The sequence below is a fragment of the Nicotiana tabacum genome, chromosome 19 (genome assembly GCF_000715075.1).
Source record: "Nicotiana tabacum cultivar K326 chromosome 19, ASM71507v2, whole genome shotgun sequence".
Taxonomy (NCBI): domain Eukaryota; kingdom Viridiplantae; phylum Streptophyta; class Magnoliopsida; order Solanales; family Solanaceae; genus Nicotiana; species Nicotiana tabacum.
This window is the reverse complement of record NC_134098.1, coordinates 126181175-126205994: the sequence shown is the minus strand read 5'-3', so window position 1 is coordinate 126205994 and position 24820 is coordinate 126181175. Positions and strand designations below refer to the sequence as shown.

The 24820-nt window shown below is 35.7% G+C and overlaps 1 protein-coding gene across 1 annotated transcript; it reads right to left on the bottom strand.

Moving 5' to 3' along the window:
• Positions 1 to 860: 860 nt before the first annotated feature.
• On the bottom strand, positions 861 to 3396 carry LOC107822216 (S-adenosylmethionine synthase 1). The gene is made up of 2 exons (XM_075238583.1): positions 3257 to 3396; positions 861 to 2242 (listed from the first exon to the last, which is right to left on the bottom strand). Exon 2 carries the CDS (start codon positions 2239 to 2241, stop codon positions 1060 to 1062), a length of 1182 nt encoding a protein of 393 aa, XP_075094684.1. The 5' UTR covers position 2242; positions 3257 to 3396; the 3' UTR covers positions 861 to 1059.
• Positions 3397 to 24820: the final 21424 nt, after the last annotated feature.

Below are 24820 nucleotides of genomic sequence, written 5' to 3'. Positions count from 1 at the left end.
TTAAATAATAAAAATAATAATATTTTAATGGGAAATAGTAAATGGGGAGATGAATATCACTCCCCATTTTGGGGACAAAAATTTTGGGGTCGGAGTTGCTCTTAAAAGAGACTACATCGCCACTTAATAAGTGACGTTCAAATGAAACAAAAGCCAAAAATGAAAAAATACCTTTGCAAAACCATTGCCTTTTGATCTGGAATTACAGTTTCAATAACTTGGACCAAATATCGTATATTAGTCAATTCTAATTAAAATCTTGAAAAATGCTCTGTTTGATTGAGCCTCATCTAATCTTTCTGACCAAAAATCTTTCAAAATGTAGTTGCAGTGAATTGGTTTTTGTCAAAGCCCAATCTTTTAAGCGAGTGTAGAGTTGAAATACAACGGACATTAGGTAAATCCCTAAGAATAGTCATATGCTTCGATCTTTGAATTTTGAAAGGTGCGTCAATTTGTGAAGATTTTGTTGATAGATAACAGTCAGCTTTGCCTAGCGATTATAAAAGTAGCTATACACATGGAAAGTGGACATATTTTGAATAGTGATCCTAAAATAACATGCAAAAGAAACATATGGATACTAATCCAACCTTGTTCAAGTACACACTGTAGGTCAAGCGATTAGAACGAAATTTACCCTTTAAACGTTGACTTTTTAAAGGAATTTTCATTCACTAATCAAGTACTCCGTACTAAAGATGGGACAAACTTAAGGGAACTTAACAGTAATTTCATTGTCAGCAAACGAATGAACATATAAGTAAACAGTACAGCTGCTTCCCTAATGCACAACTACATCATTTGCATCGATCATTTGGCATCTTTTTTCAATATATTTTCTGAAGAACACCAGGGAATAAATGCACTAATTTTAATGTATAATAGTGTGCATCTTTTATCTTCTAAGGCTCAAGATATCCAACACATTAGAAACAGGACAATCAAAAAAATAAACAAGGGTAAAAAGAAGTACAAAGACGAGCAAACACGGGGGATTCTAGAGCCACAAGCAAACATCAAAGAACAAAAACATAGGCAACACTGCCCTGCAGAAACTTAGTCTTGGGGCTTTTCCCACTTGAGGGGCTTGACAACTTCCCATGTGAAATCGGAGTCATCACGTCCAAAGTGACCATAGGCAGCAGTTTTCAAGAATCTTCCATTGCCACCTCTCTTTAAATCCAAGTTAATGGAAATCATTCCAGGCCTGAAGTCGAAGTTCTCCTTAACTATCTTCAGAATTTCCTTGTCGGGGATCTTTCCAGTGCCATAGGTGTCAACAAATACTGACAATGGCTCAGGCACACCGATGGCATAAGAAACCTGCACAATGCATCTGCGAGCAAGCCCACTAGCTACAATACTCTTGGCAGCCTGCCTTACGATGTATGCACCACTCCTGTCAACCTTGGTTGGGTCTTTACCGGAGAAAGCACCACCACCATGGGCACCCCAACCACCATAGGTGTCAATGATGATTTTACGACCAGTGAGACCAGCATCACCGTGAGGTCCACCAATAACAAAGCGGCCAGATGGGTTAAGGTGGAAGATTGTCTTCTCGTCAAGGTACTTCTCGGGGATGACTGGCTTGATGACATGCTCCTTAAGGTCGCGCGCAATCTCATCATTAGTAACGGTCTCATCGTGTTGAGTGGAGATGAGAACAGTGTGGACCCTAACTGGAACCATGGCACCATTGTCATTGTAGTACTCAACAGTAACTTGGGTCTTGCCATCAGGCCTCAACCAGGGGCAGGTACCATTCTTGCGGACTTCAGTGAGGCGGGCACCAAGTTTAGTTGCGAGCACATGGCTGAGAGGCATCAATTCAGGGGTCTCATCTGTGGCATACCCAAACATGTGCCCCTGGTCACCAGCACCAATCTCCTCAGGGCGTTTAGTCAGATGGCCGTGGACACCTTGAGCGATATCAGGACTTTGCTGCTCAATGTATACAAGGACCTTGCAGTTGTCGGCATCAAGACCAACATCATCGGAAACGAATCCAATTTTACGGCATGTGTCACGCACAATCTTCTCATAGTCTACATTAGCCTTGGTTGTGATCTCACCAAAGACCATGACCAAGTTGGTCTTGCTGCAAGTTTCACAGGCAACCTTGCTCTCAGGATCTTGCTCGAGGCATGCATCAAGAACTGCATCAGAGATCTGATCACAGAGCTTGTCTGGGTGACCCTCGTTCACAGACTCGGAGGTAAATAGGAAAGTTTCCATTCTGTAAGAAGATTACTCCACATAAGTTACAATAAAGAGAAAAATAGAAGCTACAATTGCTAAAACAAAACGAAATAAAAGCTGAAACATACTTAATACAGAGCATTAGTGCAACTTCTTCACATAACAAACGGTAAATGCTGAGAAACTGACGCTACAAGGAAGGTATCAGTGCAAATATTCTCCAACTTGCTAAAAGTCCATATTTCTAAGAACAAGAGTTACTAACAGATAGTGCAACACCAAGGAGATTCTATGCAAAACATTCTCCAATAAAGAGTTATTCCTATCATATAGTATCACCTAAAGTGATTCGTCCAAATCCTGACAAAATTAAAGCAAATGTCCAAAGAATCCTCCTTTTGTCTGTAAGAATATCAAGCTGGACCATTTATTTCGATAATGGTCTACGACTTTTCAAAAGCATTAGAGTTCAGCTAGATTCTTCCACTCTAAAGTTGGCAAATGGCATATTCGCAAACATGTAGCTGGTACTCTTGCAAGACAATCTTTATCAGATCAATCAACTACTTCTAAGTTCTAATTACTAGTTAATTTTATTAACAAAAAGATAATCGAATCATACCACAAAGAAGAAAGAAGATAACCAAAAACAGAGAAAACGGATATACAACACCAAACATGAGTTCAGACTTGATACGATCAAAATTTCAGTTTAAAGAAAGGATTTTTTTAGAGCAAAAGCATTTCAAAAGACAAATTAATCTTAAATTCAAACAGGAAATTTCGTTCATTTCCAGATTCAAAATACATTTCCTTCCCATCCATGTTCCTAACACCCAAGTTCAAGCATAATCAACCATAAACAGACCAGACCAAACACAAACTTTCATAAATTCAAAACCCCCACATGGTCAAGATAAGAAACCACCATATTATGGCCAAACCCAAAGAACTAAGCACAAAACACCCAGATCTGTCACAAAACCCAGCAAGAAAACCCATGAAAACACAGAAAGACTTAGTTATTCAACTAGCGAAACTGAAAAAATACCTCAATAAAAAGTGGAGAAGAAGAAACCCAACAGCGAACTGAACAGAGAAAAGAGGTTCTCAAAATACGTTGGAAGGAGCAAACTTTTACCCCTTCAAAGAAAAACCTCTTTGTATTTTTGGTTCGCCAACTGCTTGCGAGTCTTAACCTTAGACATTGGAGTCCTATTTATAGACCTTTAGTCTTAACATCCATTGCTCACGTGCCGTCCTTGTGGCCTTCTGACTAATTAAGGTGGTTGGGTTTTGGTTAGATAATCTTACCCGTTGATGAAGTGTGGGGTACTGATCTAACGGGTAGGAAATGTGGGGGTGGGTGAGAAGGGTAATATATCCACATGATTATACTATTATCCAATTTTATTATTGGAATAACAATTCAGTGTAATCCCACTAGTGCTGTCTGGAGAGGATAGTTTGTACGCAGACATTACCCCTATTCTGGGGTAGAGAGGCTGTTTCCGATAAAATCTCGGCTCCCTCCCTCCAAAACTTCACACATTTGCTCTTGGGGTGACTCGAACTCACAACATTTTGATTGGAAGGGGAGGATGCTCACTTTTGTCAAAATATTTAGTGGAAAAGAAAATTAATTAGTGGTGAAGATATGGACTGCTACTACTACAGTACTACAATTGTCTTGTATTTACCAACCACCTTATGTGGGCCATGGGCCGGGCTGGGTTGTTGGTTTCGGGCTTTTTGTAGCCTGGAAAAAAGAAGCCAGGGTGATTATTAATTTTTAAATCCTAATCTGATCTTGATTACTGCTGTAATTGTTGTTATTAATGAAAAAGATAAATTGTTGATGGTATAAGAAAATCTCTACAATGAATTTACTTGTCTTATACTTGAAGATGGTACCCTGACTTATAAGCAATGAGGGAAAGAATCCTAATTATATTGAGATCGAGATGAAGAACTAGATAATTTCACTTAAAACTAATAAATGTGTGGATAAAAATATTTTGGTGTATTGGCGCTTTCAAATCCTATAAAAAATTTATTAACAATGTATATGCGGACATGAAAGTTAATAAATCCTAGAATATGTAGTTTGGTAAAGTATCTAATGTATTGATCTTTATTTTTTCTATTTAAGTCTGCACAAGATGTAATGCTTCCGATTCAAGATCATCATAGTTCATATTCTTGAATAAAAGCTTAGAACTTGGAAAGCGCATTGAAAGTCTATTAATGAGTCAATCAAAGTTGAAGTGTGTTCAGACTCGTAATATTTTTCTAGATTTACTGAATCGAATATTGCATAAGATATTTTATTACCTTAAAAAAGATATCTTTATTAATTAGAAAGATTTCAATTAGGTCTCTTAGTAAAAATCACAAATATAAGGAAACATTTACTATATATTTTTGTCACCAAGAAAACGAGAGTTCTTTCTCTACCTTTCTCCCGTTTTCAAACTAATTAATATGACCACAAAGAAATGGAAATTTGCCACATGAAATTTCAATTAATAATGCATGAGAGTACCAAGAAATTTGTAATATGAATTCCATCTACCTTTGTAGGACCTATAAGTAGAATAGGTTTGGTGAAGCCATCCACCAACCTTCACAAACTTGCATGCAACTTGATCATCTATATTCTTGTTCGTTGTCTTTATCTCTCTTGCTAAGGTAGCGTTCCCTTCCCTATCGCTATAAAAGAGTTTTATTTTCAAACACATTTAATTTATCCATTAATAGTACTCCTCTGTTTCAAATTAGATGAGATACTTTTCTTTTTAATCTGTTTCAAAATAAATGACATATTTCTAAATTTGGAAATAATTTAACTTTAATCTCTTTATTTTACCCGTGAGAAACTTTTATAACCACACAAATGTCATGGCCTCACAAATCTTTTACCCCTTAAGCTTTTAAGACCACAAATTTTAAAAATTTTTTTTTTTCTTCTTAAATTTCGTGTCGAGTCCAACTATCTCATCTAAATTGAAACGTAAGGAGTAATAGGATTCACATTAATAGAAATAGGACGATACCTCTTCAGCTTGGATTTCAATGACAAGTAAAATAGTCAAATTAGCCGCTTTTCTCTCTCTCTGTGTGTATATCCAAATATATTCTATACAGTTAAATCTAGAATTCTTTTTGAGTATGAGATATAAATAGAGGTAGGTCAAAAGTATTGCCGTGATTATCTTTCAGTCCACAAACAAATGGGAACGACTGAGATGATTAATAAAGCAACAAAAAAAAAGGTTAAACAGACTAGGATCAGAACTTATGAAATTTAGATTGACCACGTTGTGTTTCAAATTAGTCCTTTTGAACATTGGATTTTTTCTTCTTCTAAGAAACTCTCTGAATCAAAACAAAGCATGGCACATGCGTGCAGCAGGGGATCGAAGGATAATAAATCATCCAAGTTTACCTTAAACTAATCAAAATTAAGCAATCAAAGTACGTTCAATTTGAATTTAATAATGAATAGAGGCTGGAGCTTGATCTTTTCTTATACGTGACGTCATCTGATATATAAGTATGTTTTATGTTTGACTTCAACAAACAGTCAAACATAAAACATATATATCCGCCTAAGTTTTGTAGGAAATGGGCTGGAATATTAATGATTTCAGAACCTCTCCAGTACTTGTGAAAAACAATGTCTAAAAATTTGATTCATTTTTTTCCCCGAACTAAACAACTACTCCCAATTATGATGCGGGATTTGAATTTCGAGAGTCAAATGAGCTTTTTTTTTGTAATTTTTTTATATTCTTTTTAGATATTTTAAATTTTAAATTATTTTGACTTATAATAGCTTTTAAATATATAGATTTTATTTCAAAACCCTTAAAAATTTTATATTCAAATTCACGTCTAAAATTAAAAAATATGACTCGAGAAATTCGAGTTACATAAATTGCGAGAAAAGGAGTACTACTAGTCTACAAACCACCAAAAAGGGATTTGGGACATTAGGATCATGTTCAATTCCGTGTGTCACACTCACTGGCCACCGCCTTAGAGTTACATATATATAATTGAGATTTTTTATAATAAATAAATTTATCTACTCCGTCCAACCTCAAAAATATTAGTCATTTCGATAATTTATATCTGCTTCAAAGTATTTGATGTTTTATAAAAATAAGTAATCATATGTTACTTTTTTTTCAAATCTATTCTTACTGTTTCAACGAAAAATTAATTAAGTGGAATTTTTAAGAGAAGCATAATGAGTAGACTTAATAAATACACTAATGATTATGGCAATTAAATTGTCCTTTTTAAGGTTGTACAAAAGCTTTAAAAGGCATGTAATATATATATATAAGTTAAATACTTAGGTGTATCGTGTTTATATATATCCTGCATTTATTAATTTAATATAAATATCGATAAAAGTAATTTTATCCCGAATATAATATTTATATTTGAACCAAATTTCAAAAAGAAAAAAAAACTAAGGCGTGATGGCCGGTGCAATTTTACTTTACACATACACATACTATACATAGAACCATTAGTATTTTGGAGTTTGGAGTCGGTGACATAAATGAATCACATGCCCATGAAACAGGAAAAGGAAATCCTTGAGCCAGTTTAATTTGCTAGTATTATCATGAATACACTGGACCTGACGTCGGTATAAAAGAAGCAAAGACAATTGTTTCCTAGCCATTTCTTAGCAAAAACCAATAAATTTGATTGAAACTTGAAAAAATAAATTGAAAAATATTTTTTTTTAAAATTGAAGTTGTGTTTGAACATGCATTTTATTTGAAGAAAAGTTGAAGTTTTGTGACTGGAAGAAAATTTTTCATCCAAAAACTGCCCTAAACCAGTTTTTGGGAACTTGAAAATTTTTGAAATCTTTTTTTTTCAAAACATCATCATATTTTTAAAAAAAAACACTGTTTCTAATTATTATTATTTTTGAAAAAATGAAGCCAAAAATTATAGCCAAACGGGAGCGAAGTATATATGAAGTGTTAAGTCTTTTTGAGATAAGAGAAACTTCTGATATTATGACAGGTGATTCAAAATTACACAAATCCAAATACAAATGTAACATTCATTGCATTTTTGGAGTGCAAGAAGTCTAATAGAAACAGTAACAATATTATGTCTGGGTTGTCCCCCTTTTGGATTCCTACATCATGGGATAAGAAGTTCACGATGCAAGATTACTTACCATTACTAGTAGTTTGCAGTTCCTTAAAAAGGAAAAAAATAATAGAAAAAAGAAAAAGCAAAAGCTTCCTCTAACATCCAACGGTTAGTTTTCGCATGATAATTACTGTGCAGGAGATAAAAGTGGTAAATGAATTGACTTATAATTTCAACTTTCAAGTAACTAATTAAACTACGTGACAATGTGACATAGTAAGTAGTTAGGCAAGTGGTGGTCCAAGTCCATGCATATATTCCTGGAAGGAGGCCGGAGGGTACACTTTATTAGGTGAGACTATAGATTCATAACGGCAAAAAACTTTATTCATAAATAGTATTTGTACCAATTTAATGGATATATAATATGTATCTTTATATATATACTATTATCACTCACATAACAATAGTTAACTAATACTACTATATTTTTTATACCTCACTTTTTTACTTAATCGTAGTAAACTAATGTGGTGTAAATACTGGATGATTAAGTTTTTACTTTTTTCCATCTACGACTAGTAGATTTTGAAGTATTGGGAAAGATTGGAAGATGGTATAATAGTATAAGATTCCATCTTATTGCATTCACGGAATGTAGACATATCTCAACTTATCTCCTTCACCATTGAATCAACCTAAAAGAAAAAAAAGATGGAAGAATTCTTAACTATCCTCAGACATAGGAGAATATTATGCACATACTAAAACAAATACCAATGTACATGTTGTATTCCTATTAAAGTACTAGTTATCAGGCTCTTACACTACTAAAAATCTGCTAAAAATCGACCAAATATTTCCGACCAACGTTGGTCGGTCAAAAAAAGCGATCAAAAACCGTCCAGGTTGGACGGAAACTAGGGGAAAAAAAATTATATTTTTTTAAAACTAAATACCGACCAACGTTGATCGGTAAATTGGTCAACGAATTGACCCAGCTGGTCAGACAAGAAAATTTTGGATTACCGACCAATGTTGGTCGGTAATCTGGATCCAATTTTTTAAATTTTAATAATTATTTTATTATTTAAAATATTTTATAATATTTAAGAATTTATATTTAAAATTACCGACCAACGTTGGTCGGTTAATGTAGGGAAGCATTTACCGACCAACTTTGGTCGGTAATTGTTATTTTCTGCAAAATAACTAACCAAAGTTGGTCGGTTATTACGTCAACATTGGTCAAACTTTCGAATTACTTTTATATTTACTATCTAAATAATATAAATGTAATTCGTTAACACTTTTGTAATACAAATAATGAATACACTAACATATACTATATATAACATGCTATTTGTAAATTGATTCATCGACTTATAACTTACTTAGATGCATCGATGAATATTAAAAACAAAACGTTTGACCTATATCGACTAATAGTAAAAACAAAACGTCTCGACCTATATCGATTAATCTAGCTATGCCATGCATTATTAGTGATGAATGAATGAAAAATAAAAGAATTAATACTAAACATCTTTGACATATATATATATATATATATTAGTATTAAGTAAACGAGTTAAATTAATAGGATCACAAATTAAATAAACGAAAGAAGCTATTAGTATTAAGTAAACGAGTTAAATTAATAGGTCAAACATGGTCAAACTTTAACAAGCTATATATATACACACTAACATATACTATAACAAGCTATATATATAGTTAAAGTATTACAGTGAAGTGTGTTTGTGTGTGTGTATATATATATAAGATATATATATATATATATATATATATATATATATATAAGAACACGAAGCGCTAGGACCACAGGGTCGGGTTCTTTTAGGGATAGACTTGGGAAGATACTAATTAGTATATATACTTTATCATCAAATATATCTATTTGTAAATTGATTCATCGACTTATAACTTACTTAGATGTATCGATGAATATTAATCGATGATTCATCAAAACGTCTCGACCTATATATCGATTAATCTATGTCATGCATTATTAGTGATGAACGAATGAAAAAAGAAGTTATTAGCATCAATTACAATATAGTGTATGTGTGTGTGTGAGAAATTACTCACATACTTAATTATAACTTAGAAAATTTACTTAGATAGATGCTATTATAATTTATTAAAATTAAATAGTTAATATAATTATTTATAAAGATTATGCTTATAGTTTATAATTATTTATAATAATTGCATAGTTAAATAAAATAAATGCTTGTAGTTTATAATATTTTTTTTATAGTTTATAATATTTTAAGAAAAAAATACACAAAAAAAAGAATTTAATTATTATTTTTTAAAAAAATAACGGTCAACACTTAATGTACCGACCAACTTTGGTCGGTAATTCTGAAATCAGAGAATTGAAAAACGGGGGAAACCCCCATTTCTCTCTTATTTTCCCCTCTCTTCTCTATTTCCCTCACTCAAAACCTTCCCCTCTCCTTTTCTATTTCCCTCACATAAATCTCATTCCCTACCCTGCATCGCCACCGCTCAGCCCTCGCCGTCGCCGCTGCCACTGCCGCCCCTCTCCTTCTCCATCTCCTAAAAATTCTAGGTTTGAATTACAAACCATTTATTTATTATTTCTAGATTTTGTTAATTAGTTATGAATTAGTTTCAATTGATTAGTGTTTCAATTATTTGAACATTGCATTTTATTGAGGATTAGGGTTTAGGTCTTGTTTTAATTAGTTTTGTTAATTAGTTTTATTAACTAATTAGTTTTGTTAATTAGTCAATTAGTTATGAATTAGTTTTAATTTATGAGTGTTTCAATTTTGAGTTTGTATTGTCTTGAATAGTTTAGTTAGAATTGAATTATTAACTTTGTATTGTCATGAATAGTTTAGTTAGAATCTAGAGTTTACGATTTGTTCTTGTGAATCGAACTTTTAGGGTATGGGTTGAATTTCTTTAGTTTAGTTAGTTTATGTTTAAACTCGTAGGATATGAATTGAAATTTTAATTTTTAGGATTTATTCTTGTGAATTGAACTTTTAGGATATGAATTGAACTTTTAAGATATGAATTGGACCTTTTGGATATGAACTGAACTTTTAGGATATAAATTGGTATAATTAGGAAAAAATAATTATCTTGAATTAACTAAAAGGATATAATTAATTTATAATTGTAGAATAAATTAATTTGTTCTTGTGAATTGAACTTTTAGGGTATGGGTTGAATTTCTTTAGTTTAGTTAGTTTATATTTAAACTCGTAGGATATGAATTGAAATTTTAGTTTTTAGGATTTGTTCTTGTGAATTGAACTTTTAGGATATGAATTGAACTTTTAAGATATGAATTGGACCTTTTGGATATGAATTGGACTTTTAGGATATAAATTGGTGTAATTAGAAAAAAATAATTATCTTGAATTAACTAAAAAAGATATAATTAATTTATAATTGTAGAATAAATTAATTTGTTCTTGTGAATCGAACTTTTAGGATATGGGTTGAATTTCTTTAGTTTAGTTAGTTTATGTTTAAACTCGTAGGATATGAATTGAAATTTTAGTTTTTAGGATTTGTTCTTGTGAATTGAACTTTTAGGATATGAATTGAACTTTTTGGATATAAATTAAACTTTTAGAATATAAATTAGTGTAATTATGAGCCAATTATTATCTTGAATTAACTAAAAAAGATATAATTAATTTATAATTATAGAATAAATTAATTTGTTCTTGTTTTATTTGTATAGATAGAACATCATACTTGGATGTACAATAGAAATTATCCTAATCAGTGGGGATTGCGGGAGGATTTTGTAGAAGTAGTTGATGACTTTATTAGACATGCAATGTCACTTCCACCATACCAAAGTGAAGGAGTAATTAGGTGCCCTTGTGTCAGGTGCGATTGTATGAAGTTTAAAAAATCGGAGGAAGTTAAGCTTCATCTTTATAGGAAGGGGTTTATAGAGAATTACTTTGTGTGGACTAATCATGGAGAGATCGATGGTAGCCGTGGGATATTTCATAACATGGTTGTTGGTAAAAGTAGTAGGTCGGTGGTGAATACAAATCTTGATTCTAGAATTCAGGATATGGTTGCGGATGCTTTTGGGATGCACTTCGGGGGTGAGCCCAATGAAAATGTTGAACAAACTCCTAATGATGACGCAAAATGTTTTTATGAACAACTAGAGGAAGCTAGTCGTCCACTACGTGAAGAAAGTCCGCACTCTGAGCTGTCTGTTGCAGTTAGATTACTAAGTATCAAATCTAATTGGAATATTTCTCAAGCATCCATGGACTCTTTCATTAACCTTATGAGTGAACTAGTTGACCCTAATATCAACTTAACTGGTGATTTCTATAAGGCAAAGAGATTGGTTTCTAAGTTAGGACTTTCGTTAATGAGAATTGATTGTTGTGAAGATGGTTGCATGTTATATTATAAAGATGATGCAATTTTAGACAGTTGTAAATTTTGCGAAAAGCCTCGTTTCAAGAGGCTTTCCGGCGGGAATATGGTCGCTGTCAAGGCGATGCATTATTTACCTCTTATACCTAGGTTAAAGAGGTTATATGTGTCGATGAGTTCTGCTCCTCATATGAGATGACACTTTGAAAATAGAAGACCACCTGGTGTTATGTGTCATCCTTCAGATGGAGAAGCTTGGAAGCACTTTGATAGGACATATCCAGATTTTGCTAGTGAACCAAGGAACATTCGGTTAGGTCTGTGTGCGGATGGCTTCACACCTTTTTCTATATCTGCGACACCATATTCATGTTGGCCTGACTTTCTTACACCTTATCATCACCCGAAGGCTAGAATGGACTTACAAGAATATTGCAGGCGGCCTGAATTATACTTGCAGACAACAAACAATGGTAAGGTGTTCAAGCCCAAAGAAAGTTACACATTCACTTTGGAGGAAAGACGACAAATTTGTGATTAGGTTATGAAATTGAAGATGCCTGAGGGTTATGCGTCGAATCTGGAAAAAAAGTAGATATGGAGGTAGGGAAGTTGAGCCATTTGAAAAGTCATGACTGCCATGTTTTCATGGAGACCTTAGTGCCTATTGCATTTTGTGATTTGCCTGAAAGAATCTGAAAACCCATCACAGAGATTAGTTTATTTTTCAAAGACTTGTGTTCTACCACATTAACGGAAGAAAACCTACTTCGGATGGACCAGAACATCCGTGTAATTTCTAGTAAGATGGAAAAAATATTCTTATGTGATTTCTTTGATGTGATGGAACACCTTCCAATACACCTTGTACACGAGGCACGACTTGGAGGGCTTGTTCAATGCAGATGGGTGTATCCCTTTGAGAGGTAATATTATAAGTTTGATGTAATATTCTATTTTATTTGAATGTTCTTGGCTAACATGAGATTATGTAGGACAATTGGAAAATGCAAATAATTTGTTAAGCAGAGGAATAAGATTGAAGGATCTATATGCGAAGCCTATCTTGCAAAGGAAACTGCACATTTTTATTCTTATTATTTTGAGAGTAACGTGCCATGTTCTAGGAATAGGCCCAATAGGCACACGGTCGAATGTGTGAATGATCCATTATATCCACCAATGTCCATATTCAATCAACCAGGCCGATGTTCTAAGGATGTTAGAAAGAGAAGTTTGAGTGATATGGAGTACAAGTCAGCTACACTTCATGTGTTGCTAAATTGTCCCGAAGTTGTACCATTTCTCAAGTAAGTATTGATTTATTAGTTATCAAAATATAAAATTTACTGTGACTACATATTGATGCAACTACTAAAAATATTTGATATGTCACAGTCACTTCGTGGGTCAATTTGGCCATGATGCTGTATATACGAGATTTGATACGTGGTTCAAACAGTTTGTAAGTGTATATATAGTGAATGTATAAAAATTGATTCATAAGTTGTGCTAACTTATGAATTTGTTTAACTCTATGTAGGTAAATAATCCAAATAATGGTGTAAATCAATTTTTGAAAGATATATCTTGGAGACCTGGGCTTCAGGTCACAACAATGTCTAAGTACGTAGTGAATGGTTATAAGTTTCATACAGAGGATTGCTCTAAAAATAAAAATAGCAACAACAGCGGGGTGTGGGTTCAAGGTGGTGATGGCAACCAAGTTGGAGATATTGATTATTATGGTATGGTCAAAGAAATATTACAACTAGAATATACAGGTTGGCCATATAAGAAATTGATACTCTTTAGATGCAAGTGGTTTGACCCAAATCCAACAAGAGGTACAAGAGTACACAACCAATACAACATAATTGAGGTTAATCATACGAGGGAGTATGATCGCTATGATCCTTTCATAATTGCACATAACGTTAGGCAAGTGTATTATGCTCCTTATCCATTGCGGCGGAATAAGTCTGATTAGTGGGTTGTAATAAAAACTAAGCCCGTAGATAGGGTGGAAGTCGAGAATGTGTTAGATGTTGCATGTCAAAACAATATCTCCAATGTTCACCAAATAGTGGATGATCAGTTAGAAAATGATTTGGAACATCCTGAACGCATATTGGAAGAAGTTCATATAAATGAAGTAACAATTATAGAAAATGAGGACGAAGAATCAACTGATGAAGCTCAAACAAGTGAGGACGAAGAATTCTCGGACGAGGAACAATACGTCGATGAGGATTAAAAAGTTGATTTTTTAAAGCACTCTCGTTTTATAGCTAGTTTCTTATATGTTTCAATCTAAATGTGTATTATATTATGCAGATGGCAGGCAAGGGTCAAGGTAACAATGACCCTACTAGTTCTCGGGGTCGAGAAAAGGGTAGGAAGGGAAAGAGGAGGGTAGAAAATAATACTCCCTCTTGTCCACCCTTTTCAGAGATGCCTATGTCTTATCCTCCACCACATGGCTATACTGAGCTGCCACAGCATCACGAGCCATACACCTTCATTCAGACACCAAGTCTTCCATCACAGGGCCATAGGACTATATGTCCGACATACAGTCCAGCTGCCTCACAGCCATCTGCATCACATCCACATGGATCACATCCCTACATATCACAGCCACATGGATCGCATCCATCCATGTCACAGCCACTCGGGTCACAGCCATCGGTATCACATCCACTTGGGTCGCATCCAGCTATGTCGCAGTCACAGGGATCGCAACCATCTTCATCATCGACTCCATCTATTGCAGGCCTTCGCCTGCGAGACAGTAGCTCTGACCCGCCTACACCGTCTTCACATGCCTCTAATACACATGCTTCGGATGGTGATGACGAGGTAGTGCATTATGATCGATATGGCAGGATCATCATAGTCCCTGAGGATGATGGGTAAGTGTTATTCATTATTTTTGCGTCTATTGATTTGTAACATTTTTACTAAGATATTAATGTATTTTTATTGTTAAATTGCAGGTTCAGGACGAGTAATAAGACTACAAGGATAATCACCAATGCCATCAGAAAGTTTTATGATGGCCCTTATGCGACTTGGACTGATTGCCCATTCTCACTGAAGGAGCAAATTTTCAATCAATTTAAGGTATAAATGTTCTTTTAAACAGTTTAATAATTTATATTTATGATGTTTCCATCTAATATTTAACTTTTGAAATACAGAGCAAGTGTGTATGGGAAGACCGCTATAGCGCGGAAGTGGCTACAAATTTTCATCATAAAGCTCGCAAGAGATTGGCGGATGCTTTCTCGGATGCTAGAAAGAAGAACAAGAGGCCTGGCTGGTTACTTGAGAATTTGTGAAATGATTTACAAAGGCAATGGCTTACCGCAGAGTTCTTAGAGAGGAGCGAAAAAGGAAAGAAAGCTCGCGCATCCGAGAAGGGAGGCTCCTTGCACACTGGAGGTGCGATCAGCCTAGGGATAATAAAAAGAAGATCGGTACGTAATTAATTAAATTATTTTACTTTTTTAAGTATATCTATTCTGTTTATTAACTAAATTAATTTATTTTCAGGAAAAGAAGTATGGGCGTCCAATGAGTCATGATGAGCTATTCAAGGAGACACATATTGTGAAGAAGAAGAAGAAGAAAGAGGGGGATCAAGATAGGTGGGTCGAGGACCGGGCCTCGACTGCATATGTAAGCTTTCAATTTTCTTTAAGTATTATAATTTACTTTTATAAAAATTTTAAAATACTGATTTAATTTAAAATAATATAGGATCGCTACCAAAGTAACGTGGAGGAATTCATCCGTAGTCATCCAGCTGGTGAATCGGGTGAGCCAACCCAACCTTCGGACGGGGATGCTGAAAGAATATGATTGGAGTCTGTTGGCGGTCCAAAATGGGGGAAGGTATACGGGCTTCCTACTAAAAACTTCCATCGCTATAAGTGTGGAATGCGAGGAATAGGGACTTCCTCGCAAGGCAAAAAACTTAATAGGGAGAGCCTCTCCGCTATGCGGGAGACAGTGACAAAGCTCGCATCAGAGTTAGAAGCGGCCAGGGAAAGAGAAAGGCTTAGAGATGCTCAATTCCTTGGCATGCAAGCTCAGATCAGAACTCTCCTATCTAGTGGAGCTTTTCCATTGCCCCGATCTCGTGAGTCATCTCCAGAGGGTCGACCTCCACGTGATCGTTCCTCCCGTCCTGCTCGTGATCGTTCCTCCCGTCCTCCCCGTGATCGTGCTTCCCGTCCTCCACAAGACCGTTCTCTATATCGTCTTGTAAATGAAAGTTCATCAGACGGTGATGATGATGTTGTAGAAAATACCCCTTGACTTTTATATACTTTGAACTAGACAAATAGAACCAGTTTTGAACTAGTTGTAATTAGTTTTAACTTGATTTTGGATTTTTATGTTCAATTGAACTTTAATTTGTTAGTTTTAAAGTATTTATTGAATGTTTTGGTTGTTGTTGTTGTGTTGTTGTTGTTGTTGTTGTTGTTGTTGTTGTTGTTGTTGTTGTTGTTGTTGTTGTTGTTGTTGTTGTTGTTGTTGTTGTTGTTGTTGTTGTTGTTGTGTTGTTGTTGTTGTGTTGTTGTTGTTGTTATTAGGTGTATTGGTATGATGGCAGGTGGTGTAGCTGCCAAAACAGGCATTTTATGCCAAAATTAAACCCAAAAAAACCGACCAAAGTTGGTCGGTTTTTAATAAAATAAATAAATTATTCTAAAATACCGACCAAAGTTGGTCGGTTAATGAACATTGAATTCCCAGAATTCAACATTACCGACCAACTTTGGTCGGTATTTTGCCTGCACTGTTGAGATTATCAACCATAGTTGGTCGGTAATGTTTAATTTTAATTATTTTAAAAATATATATATATTCAATTACCGACCAAAGTTGGTCGGTTTTTTTAATTTTAATAATTAATAAAAAAAATATAATTTAGTTAAACCGACCAACTTTGGTTGGTAAAATTAAATTAATAAAATATATTTCCGACCAAAGTTGGTCGGTAAGTAAATTAAACTTGTTAGATGGTCGTTTTAAGCTACCGACCAAAGTTGATCGGTAATTTCAGACCAACTTTGGTCGGTAAGCTATTCCGACCATCAAAACACCGTCCACACTGTAATGGTCGCGTTTTGGTCTGTAATTGGCCATAACCGATCAACTTTGATCGGTTTTTTTGGTCGATTTTTAGCGAATTTCTAGTAGTGTTAAAACCAAGGCATAGGATCAGTAGGCCCAAAAAAAAAAACGAAAGACAATATTTTTGGGTGGACAAAGTGAAAATAACAAAAATTGAGGTGGAATCCAATACCCCAAGGACTTTAAGTAATGATATTATCAGAATAATTATCTTACGCCTATGATATGATAACATTCATACCACTTCATTACTTCATTTAATAAAATTGAAGGAAAATCAAAATCATTCATCTTTGGAAGGCTGTCGATCGGTTGAAGGATGCTAACCAACTTTTACGTCATTAAATGATGATTGAACAAATTAAATTAAATTATCTTTTATCAAATAAAGTATGATAGTAATTGTGTACGGTCAAAACCGATTGAGTCAGTCGTATGGACTGGTCGAGACGATAATGTTTCGATCAAAGGGTATCTGCATGACAAGCTCGGTCGAGGTCCGAAGTAAGGGAGTCGAGCTTCGAGCTCTAAGACCGATCAATGACAAGCTCGGTATCATTATCGAGCTCATATCCAAATCGAACTACGAGGCAAAGCGGAGATTATCGAAGATGCATAGACCGACCAATACTCACCCCGAATATTGAGACCCCAAGTCAGAATAGAGCTCGAACCAAGGCCGAGGGCTCAATCCAATACCGAGCTCTAGCCAGTAACAAGCTCGCAGACAAGAGTCATTGCAACCGCACTATAGGGGAAAATCTTAGCGGAAATCGAGGAAAAGACAATCCATCGTGGGTCCTCCACTATATATTTTTATTATTATAGATAAAGTAGGATCCCTCTAATATAAGAGGGGGATGTTAACACATTTAAAGGGGATTACATTGCCTTGTTCATCAACATTTTCTTTTTCTCTGTCTTATATTTCATTCCGTTTGCCAAATATAGAGATTTTTACATTTCACTCTACAATTTGTATCAAGTTATATCACGTGTCCTTAAAATAATATACAAATTTAACTCTATCCGATTTTTCGGGTAAACAGTTTGGCGCCCACCGTGGGGCTAAGGATAACAGTGGTTATTTGATACGAATCTGAAAAAATACGCCATTGTGTTATATGCTTGTTTCCGAAAATATCTTGAATTTCGGATTAGCAACGACTAACTATCAATCAAATGGCTTTACCAATCGACAACGGAGCCGGTCTTCAAGATGAAAACAATAACTTGACACCCAGTACCGAAAAGACCACTTGTAAACGCCGTTAGAGCTCGAATCGGAACGCCGATAGATACCAATTCGCATGTAGACATTGAGGCGAATCTACATGTTGAACCCGAAAATAGCATTCATGGTGTCACTCGGTCTGCAGCTCGAGATACCCATAACGTCGAGGAAAATGACGTTAGCTTGCGTATGATTTTCGAAATGTTGCAAGCCGAACAGGCAGCAATAGCTCAGTTGCAAAGCCAAACACAGCTACAAAGCAGGCCAGAGCCTAATCCTCCTCGAGAAATCACCCACAGAATGGAGCCAGCCATAGTGAAGTCAAATAAGCAAGAATCAGGGACTACTCCCGAAATTGCTAAATTGCTCGAGGAACTCACAAAGCGAGTCGAAGCCAACGATAAAAAAGTAGAAACATATAAATCTAGGGTCGATCAGATCCCGGGGGCTCCACCAATGATAAAAGGGTTGGATTTCAAAAATTTTGTGCGAAAACCTTTTCCCTCGAGCGTGGCCCCAAAACCAATCCCCAAAAAATTCCGTATGCCCGAAATACCCAAATATAACGGAACGACCGACCCCAATGAGCACGTCACTTCTTATACGTGTACCATCAAGGGCAATGATTTGGAAGATGATGAGATCGAATCTGTATTATTGAAAATTTTGGTGAAACCCTGTCAAAGGGGGAAATGGTATGGTATCATAATTTACTATCTAACTCTATTGATTCTTTTACTATGCTTGCAGATTGCCTCGTAAAAGCACATGCCGGAGCCATAAAGGTAGAGACCAGAAAGTCGGACCTGTTCAAGGTAATACAAAAGGATAACGAGATGCTAAGGGAGTTCGCATCTCGTTTTCAAATAGAACGAATGGACTTGCTACCAGTCACAGACGATTGGGCTATTCAAGCTTTCACTCAAGGTCTAAACGAGTGGAGCTCGATGGCTTCACGGCGGCTGAAGCAAAATCTGATCGAGTACCCAGCTATTAGTTGGACCGATGTGCACAATCGATATCAATCCAAAATAAGAGTCGAAGATGACCAGTTGATTTCTAGGTCTGTTACTAAAAGAACTACCAAGCAAAGGTCGACCAGAGATCGATACCGTCCATATAGTGGAAATCCTCCAAACCTGGTCTGATAAAATGGCAATCAACTACCAAGGAATTGGAACGTGTAACACCTAAAACGATACTACTGCTGAGTATCCGAGGCCTCTTTAAAATCAACCTCGTATACTGGGGGCTTTATCATTGAACGTATCTATGATGATTATCAAGCTCGGTGCAAAGGAAGTTACTTCGTTATTTCATGACAAACAGTGTCTCGACAGGAAATGTTGTAAGAGCCAAATGGTTAAAACGAACCATGCTTATGTAGTTGGCCCGAGCCTTGACGCAAAACATGAACACATGTATAATGACTTGTAAAGAAAACCCTCTTCTTTACCGATATCCTATATTCAAGATTTATTATGCAAACAGGATCGAGTTCGAGCAAGCACTCACTCGATCACTAAGCCTACGGGCTACTTTTATTTCGAGTTCGAGCAAGCACTCACTCGATCATTACGCCAACGGGCTACATTACATCGAGTTCGAATCATTCACTCGACTACTAAGCCTACGGGCTACTTTTATTTCGAGTTCGAGCAAGCACTCACTCGACCATTACGCTTACGAGCTACATTACATCGAGTTCGAATCATTCACTCGACTACTAAGCCTACGAGCTACTTTTATTTCGAGTTCGAGCAAGCACTCACTCGACCATTACGCCTACGGTCTACATTTCATCGAGTTCGAATCATTCACTCGACTGCTAAGCCTACAAATTACTTTTATTTCGAGTTCGAGCAAGCACTCACTCGACCATTACGCCTACGGGCTACATTGTATCGAGTTCGAATCATTCACTCGACTGCTAAGCCTACGGGCTACTTTGATTTTAAGTTCGAGCAAGCACTCACTCGACCATTACGCCTACGGTCTACACTGCATCGAGTTTGAATCATTCACTCGACTACTAAGCCTATGGGCTACTTTTATTTCGAGTTCGAGCAAGCACTCACTCGACCATTACACCTACGGGCTACATTGCATCGAGTTCGAATCATTCACTCGACTGCTAAGCCTACGGGCTACTTTTATTTCGAGTTCGAGCAAGCACTCACTCGACCATTACGCCTACGGGCTACATTACATCGAGTTCGAATCATTCACTCGACTATTAAGCCTACGGGCTACTTTTATTTCGAGTTCGAGCAAGCACTCACTCGACCATTACACCTATGGGCTACATTGCATCGAGTCTGAATCATTCACTCGACTGCTAAGCCTACAGGCTACTTTTATTTCGAGTTCGAGCAAGCACTCACTCGACCATTACGCCTACGGGCTACATTACATCGAGTTCGAATCATTCACTCGACTGGTAAGCCTACGGGCTACTTTTATTTCGAGTTCGAGCAAGCACTCACTCGACCATTACACCTATGGGCTACATTGCATCGAGTCCGAATCATTCACTCGACTGCTAAGCCTACGGGCTACTTTTATTTCGAGTTCGAGCAAGCACTCACTCGACCATTACGCCTACGGGCTACATTACATCGAGTTCGAATCATTCACTCGACTACTAAGCCTACGGGCTACTTTTATTTCGAGTTCGAGCAAGCACTCAAGCAAAGAAGGGCAGTTGTGAGCACCTAATTTTTGACTATATTTAAATTTTTATCACCTTCTACTATATAAATATTTTCAAAAATTTAATATATATTTTTTTAAATTTGTTATATATATATATATATATATATATATATATATATATATATATATATATATATATATATATATATATGTGTGTGTGTGTGTGTGTGTGTGTGTGTGTGTGTGTGTGTGTGTGTGTGTGTGTGTGTGTGTGTGTGTGTGTGTGTGTGTGTGTGTGTGTAGTATTATTTGTATTTTTATTTTTATTTTTATTTTTAAATAAAATGAATTAAAAACCGAAAATAAATAAAAATTAATTAATTTTTTTAAAAAACAAATTTCAGATGGGAATTAATAAATAAAAAAATAGAAATATAAAATTAAAAAGTAAAAGTAAAAGTAGGTGGAAATTGTTTAATAAAAAAAAGTAAAAGAAAGTGGAAAATTAAAAAAAATAAAAGTAAAAGAATGTGAAAATTTAAAAAATAAAAAAGTAAAAGAAAGTTGGAATTAAAAAATAAAAGTAAGGGTAGATAAGTGGGAAATAAAAAAAAGTATATTAAGTGGGAAATAAAAAAAAGTAAAATAAGTGGAAAATAAAAAAAAGAAAAGTATAAAAGTGGGAATTTAAATATAATAAAAGTAAAAAAAAGTAAGAAATTAAAAAATAAAAGTAAAGGAAAGTGGGGAATTATTTTTTTAAAAAAATAAGAAAAATGGGAAGTGGAAATTTTTTTTAATTAAAAATAAAAAATAAATAAAACAAAATTAAATTCCGAAAATTTTTCTATAAATAGAAGAGAAATGTGAGAAAACAAATAGAGGGAGAGAGAAAAAAAAATAGGGAGGAAGGAATTGAGAGAAATTTATTTTTTTGTTCTAGGATAAGGGAATTTCTACTCGTGTCATTCTTTCTTCGTCTTTTTTTCGAAAAATCCAGCAAAATCACCTCCCCCCCCCCCCAAAAAAAAAACATAGCCTTATAACAGCAAAAACAAGCCACTAAATCACCGGTCTTGCAAGGTCGATCGGGGTTGCAAGTCGCGATATTTTGTTCGAGGTTTCGTGGCCGGTGAAAGCTCCAGTCAACACTCGTCGAATTGTTTAGCGCTCTTGTAATTTCAACTCTGTTAATTTATATCAAAGGTCCGTTATTTCCCTTTCTTCACTGATTATAATTGTCCATTTACCTTCTTGTCTATTGGTGTGATTATTGGGTAGCATGAAGTAGTAGTTCACTTTATTGATATTAGGATCATTTGAATCTGATTATTTTCTTGTTCATACGTTTATTGGACCATGATGTTAATTTTAGGGTTGTAAAGTTTTGTTTTGAGTTGAGTTAACCGAATAAAGGGTCTATTGAATCACTGTAATTTGGCTTGTTTACTAATTTTGTTCATGAGATTGTGATGTCATTAGTTTTGTTTAAGAAATGTACGGAATATGAGATAATGGGTTGGATAATTTGCTCGGGCCACGATTTGTTTCTAAGAAAATTGGTTTTGGGGCTGTTGGAGAAGAAAAGATTTTAGGCCAAAAGATTTAGTCTCATCAGGCCCAAAGTAATAAATAACATAGTTGTCCATCTTTCTCTAAACTAGCCCACTTTTCTATAAATAATAAATCCAATTCTTCCACAAATAATTACATACCTCATGACCTTACAATAATCTCAAAATTAGTAATTGAATAATATTCGAACATCGTAGCTTGCTTTAGGCGCGATTAATAATAAATCATCGTGATTGTTATTTTCTAGCACCAATGTAGCTTTCTGGAGCCATAGACTCAAGTACGGGATTGTTCCTCGGGTGAAGTAGAATCTAACTATACAGCCTGGTATGGTAAGAGATTTCGAGTCGATCAAGAGACAGAACAGCCCTCCAAAAGACCCCATGTCCAACAATTCACTGATGGAGTGCGAGAACAGTGGGTTTGGTTAGCTAAAGAGAAGGAATACCGGACCACCATAAACAAGCTAGGGGATCAAATCAAAAACCTCAAATTCAACAGTAGTTTACAGGATGCCGAGGATGAAGGATAAAAGAAAAGGTTGGCCCAAGAAAATGAAGCCCTCCGAGCTCAGATTCAGAAAATGAAAATAGTTGCTGAAAACCCGGTAAGAAGCGAAAAAGATGAAAGACTCATAAGCAATCTGAGGCGGAAAGTTCATGATTATGGGTTTGATTTGACAAAGGCCGAGGATGAATTGGCAAAAGCTCGGGCAAAATTGGCGAATAATGCAGAAGAACGGGCAAGGTGTGTTTAGCATTTAAAGCAAAAGTATGATAGAGGGGTCGCTATCTTAAGGGAAAAGCTGACTAATCTCGAAAATAAAATGGTCCAACAGACAAAGGATTTCAAAGCTGAAAGAGAGCATTGCTATACATTGATTTTCCGATTGGAGGAAGACATACAACAATTGCAAGACCAAAACCATACGGCCACGTAGGTGTTGGAGGCCCGGTCTCAGCAAATTAGACGCTTGCTCCAAGAAAAGGGCGTCATTAGAATGAGGATTAAAGAAATCGCTGCTTATGTCGTAACGAAATGCCATGAATGCGAAGATATGACCAGGTCCATGTTCTTTGCTTCTGTGATGACTTTTTGTCCGTCAGGTGATGGATGATTTAGAGTATCTTCAAGAAGAGATTGCACGCAGGCCTGCGTCGAGACCGACTGATGTACCACGGGGCCCCGGAGTAGTATTTGAGGCTATTATGTATTCCTGTTATTTATTTATTTATTATTTTTGGCTTTGAGTCTGTATTTTACCTTTTCGAGTCTGTTTTTCTGTTTTGAGTATGTATGTTTAATCGTCAGTATTTCCAAAGTCTTTGTAATAGAAAAACCCAAAAAGATTTTATTTAATGAAATATTGAAAAAAACAAAAACCAAAATTTTCTTTTCTTCTATTCTGCATTTATTTCCTGAACTACGTAATGATCTAATTCATGCGTCGTCATGATACATAGGCAATCCCAATCGGATTCAATCACAGCTATAGACAATCTGAGTGAAAAATAAAGAAAAAGAGAGAAAAAGAAAGAAAATTGAGTGAACAAGAAAGAAAAAAGAGTGAAAAATAAAAGAGCGAAAACAACAATAAGGGAAGGAAAAAGAAATCAGGATTCGAAATTTGAGAAAAGAGATAGTAAAGACGGGATGAAACATACAGCTGTTGTAAAGACATTTAGAAACATTTAACTGTTTAAGTGCATTGCATCCCCAATATGCGATTCCTTATCTGTTAAATATCTCAAACTAACCAGGTTGTTGTGTGTGCAAATATCAAAGGTCCTGTTTAGGTGGTTGGTTTTGTGGTAATTTGGCTTCCCATCCTTACTTCACGAGATCTAAAGGCAGTGTTCCTATGGCCTCCGAAAGTCATCTACCAATTATTGAGCCTGAGGATAGTCCGATATCGGCTATTCCACAGTCAGAGTCTGCAGCCGCTGAAGAAAATAGGAGGTTGCGCGTCCGCATGTTAGAAATGTGGGACGCTTGGTCTAATGGCAAAGAACCGCCCAGTATAATCCCCGGATTTCCTGAACTGCTTCCTAGGACGAGTGGAACCTCCAATGTCCCCATCCCCATAACTAACCCATTCATCCCATTTGGGTACCTCACTATATCGGCCAATTTCACCGGTATGCCTTCTGAGGTTCGCCCCCAGGCACCATTTTCAGGGGTACCTTCTACATTATTCACCGCACCACCAGTCTCTACTACGGCACAACCAACAATTCCCAGGCCATGCTTCGAGCCTTCAGCTTTCACTTTTTAAGTCCCGCAATTTCAGCTAGACAACGCTCATGTTACCCCAAACTCTTACCCTCAGCACCCGCAGTTTGAGTCTCATATGGAACAAGAAAGATCTATGAGAAACCCCGAGCAAGAAGAGATGGTTCGAAAGATGAAAAGCCTCGAACAAAGTCTGAAGAACATGCAAGGCCTGAGTGGCCA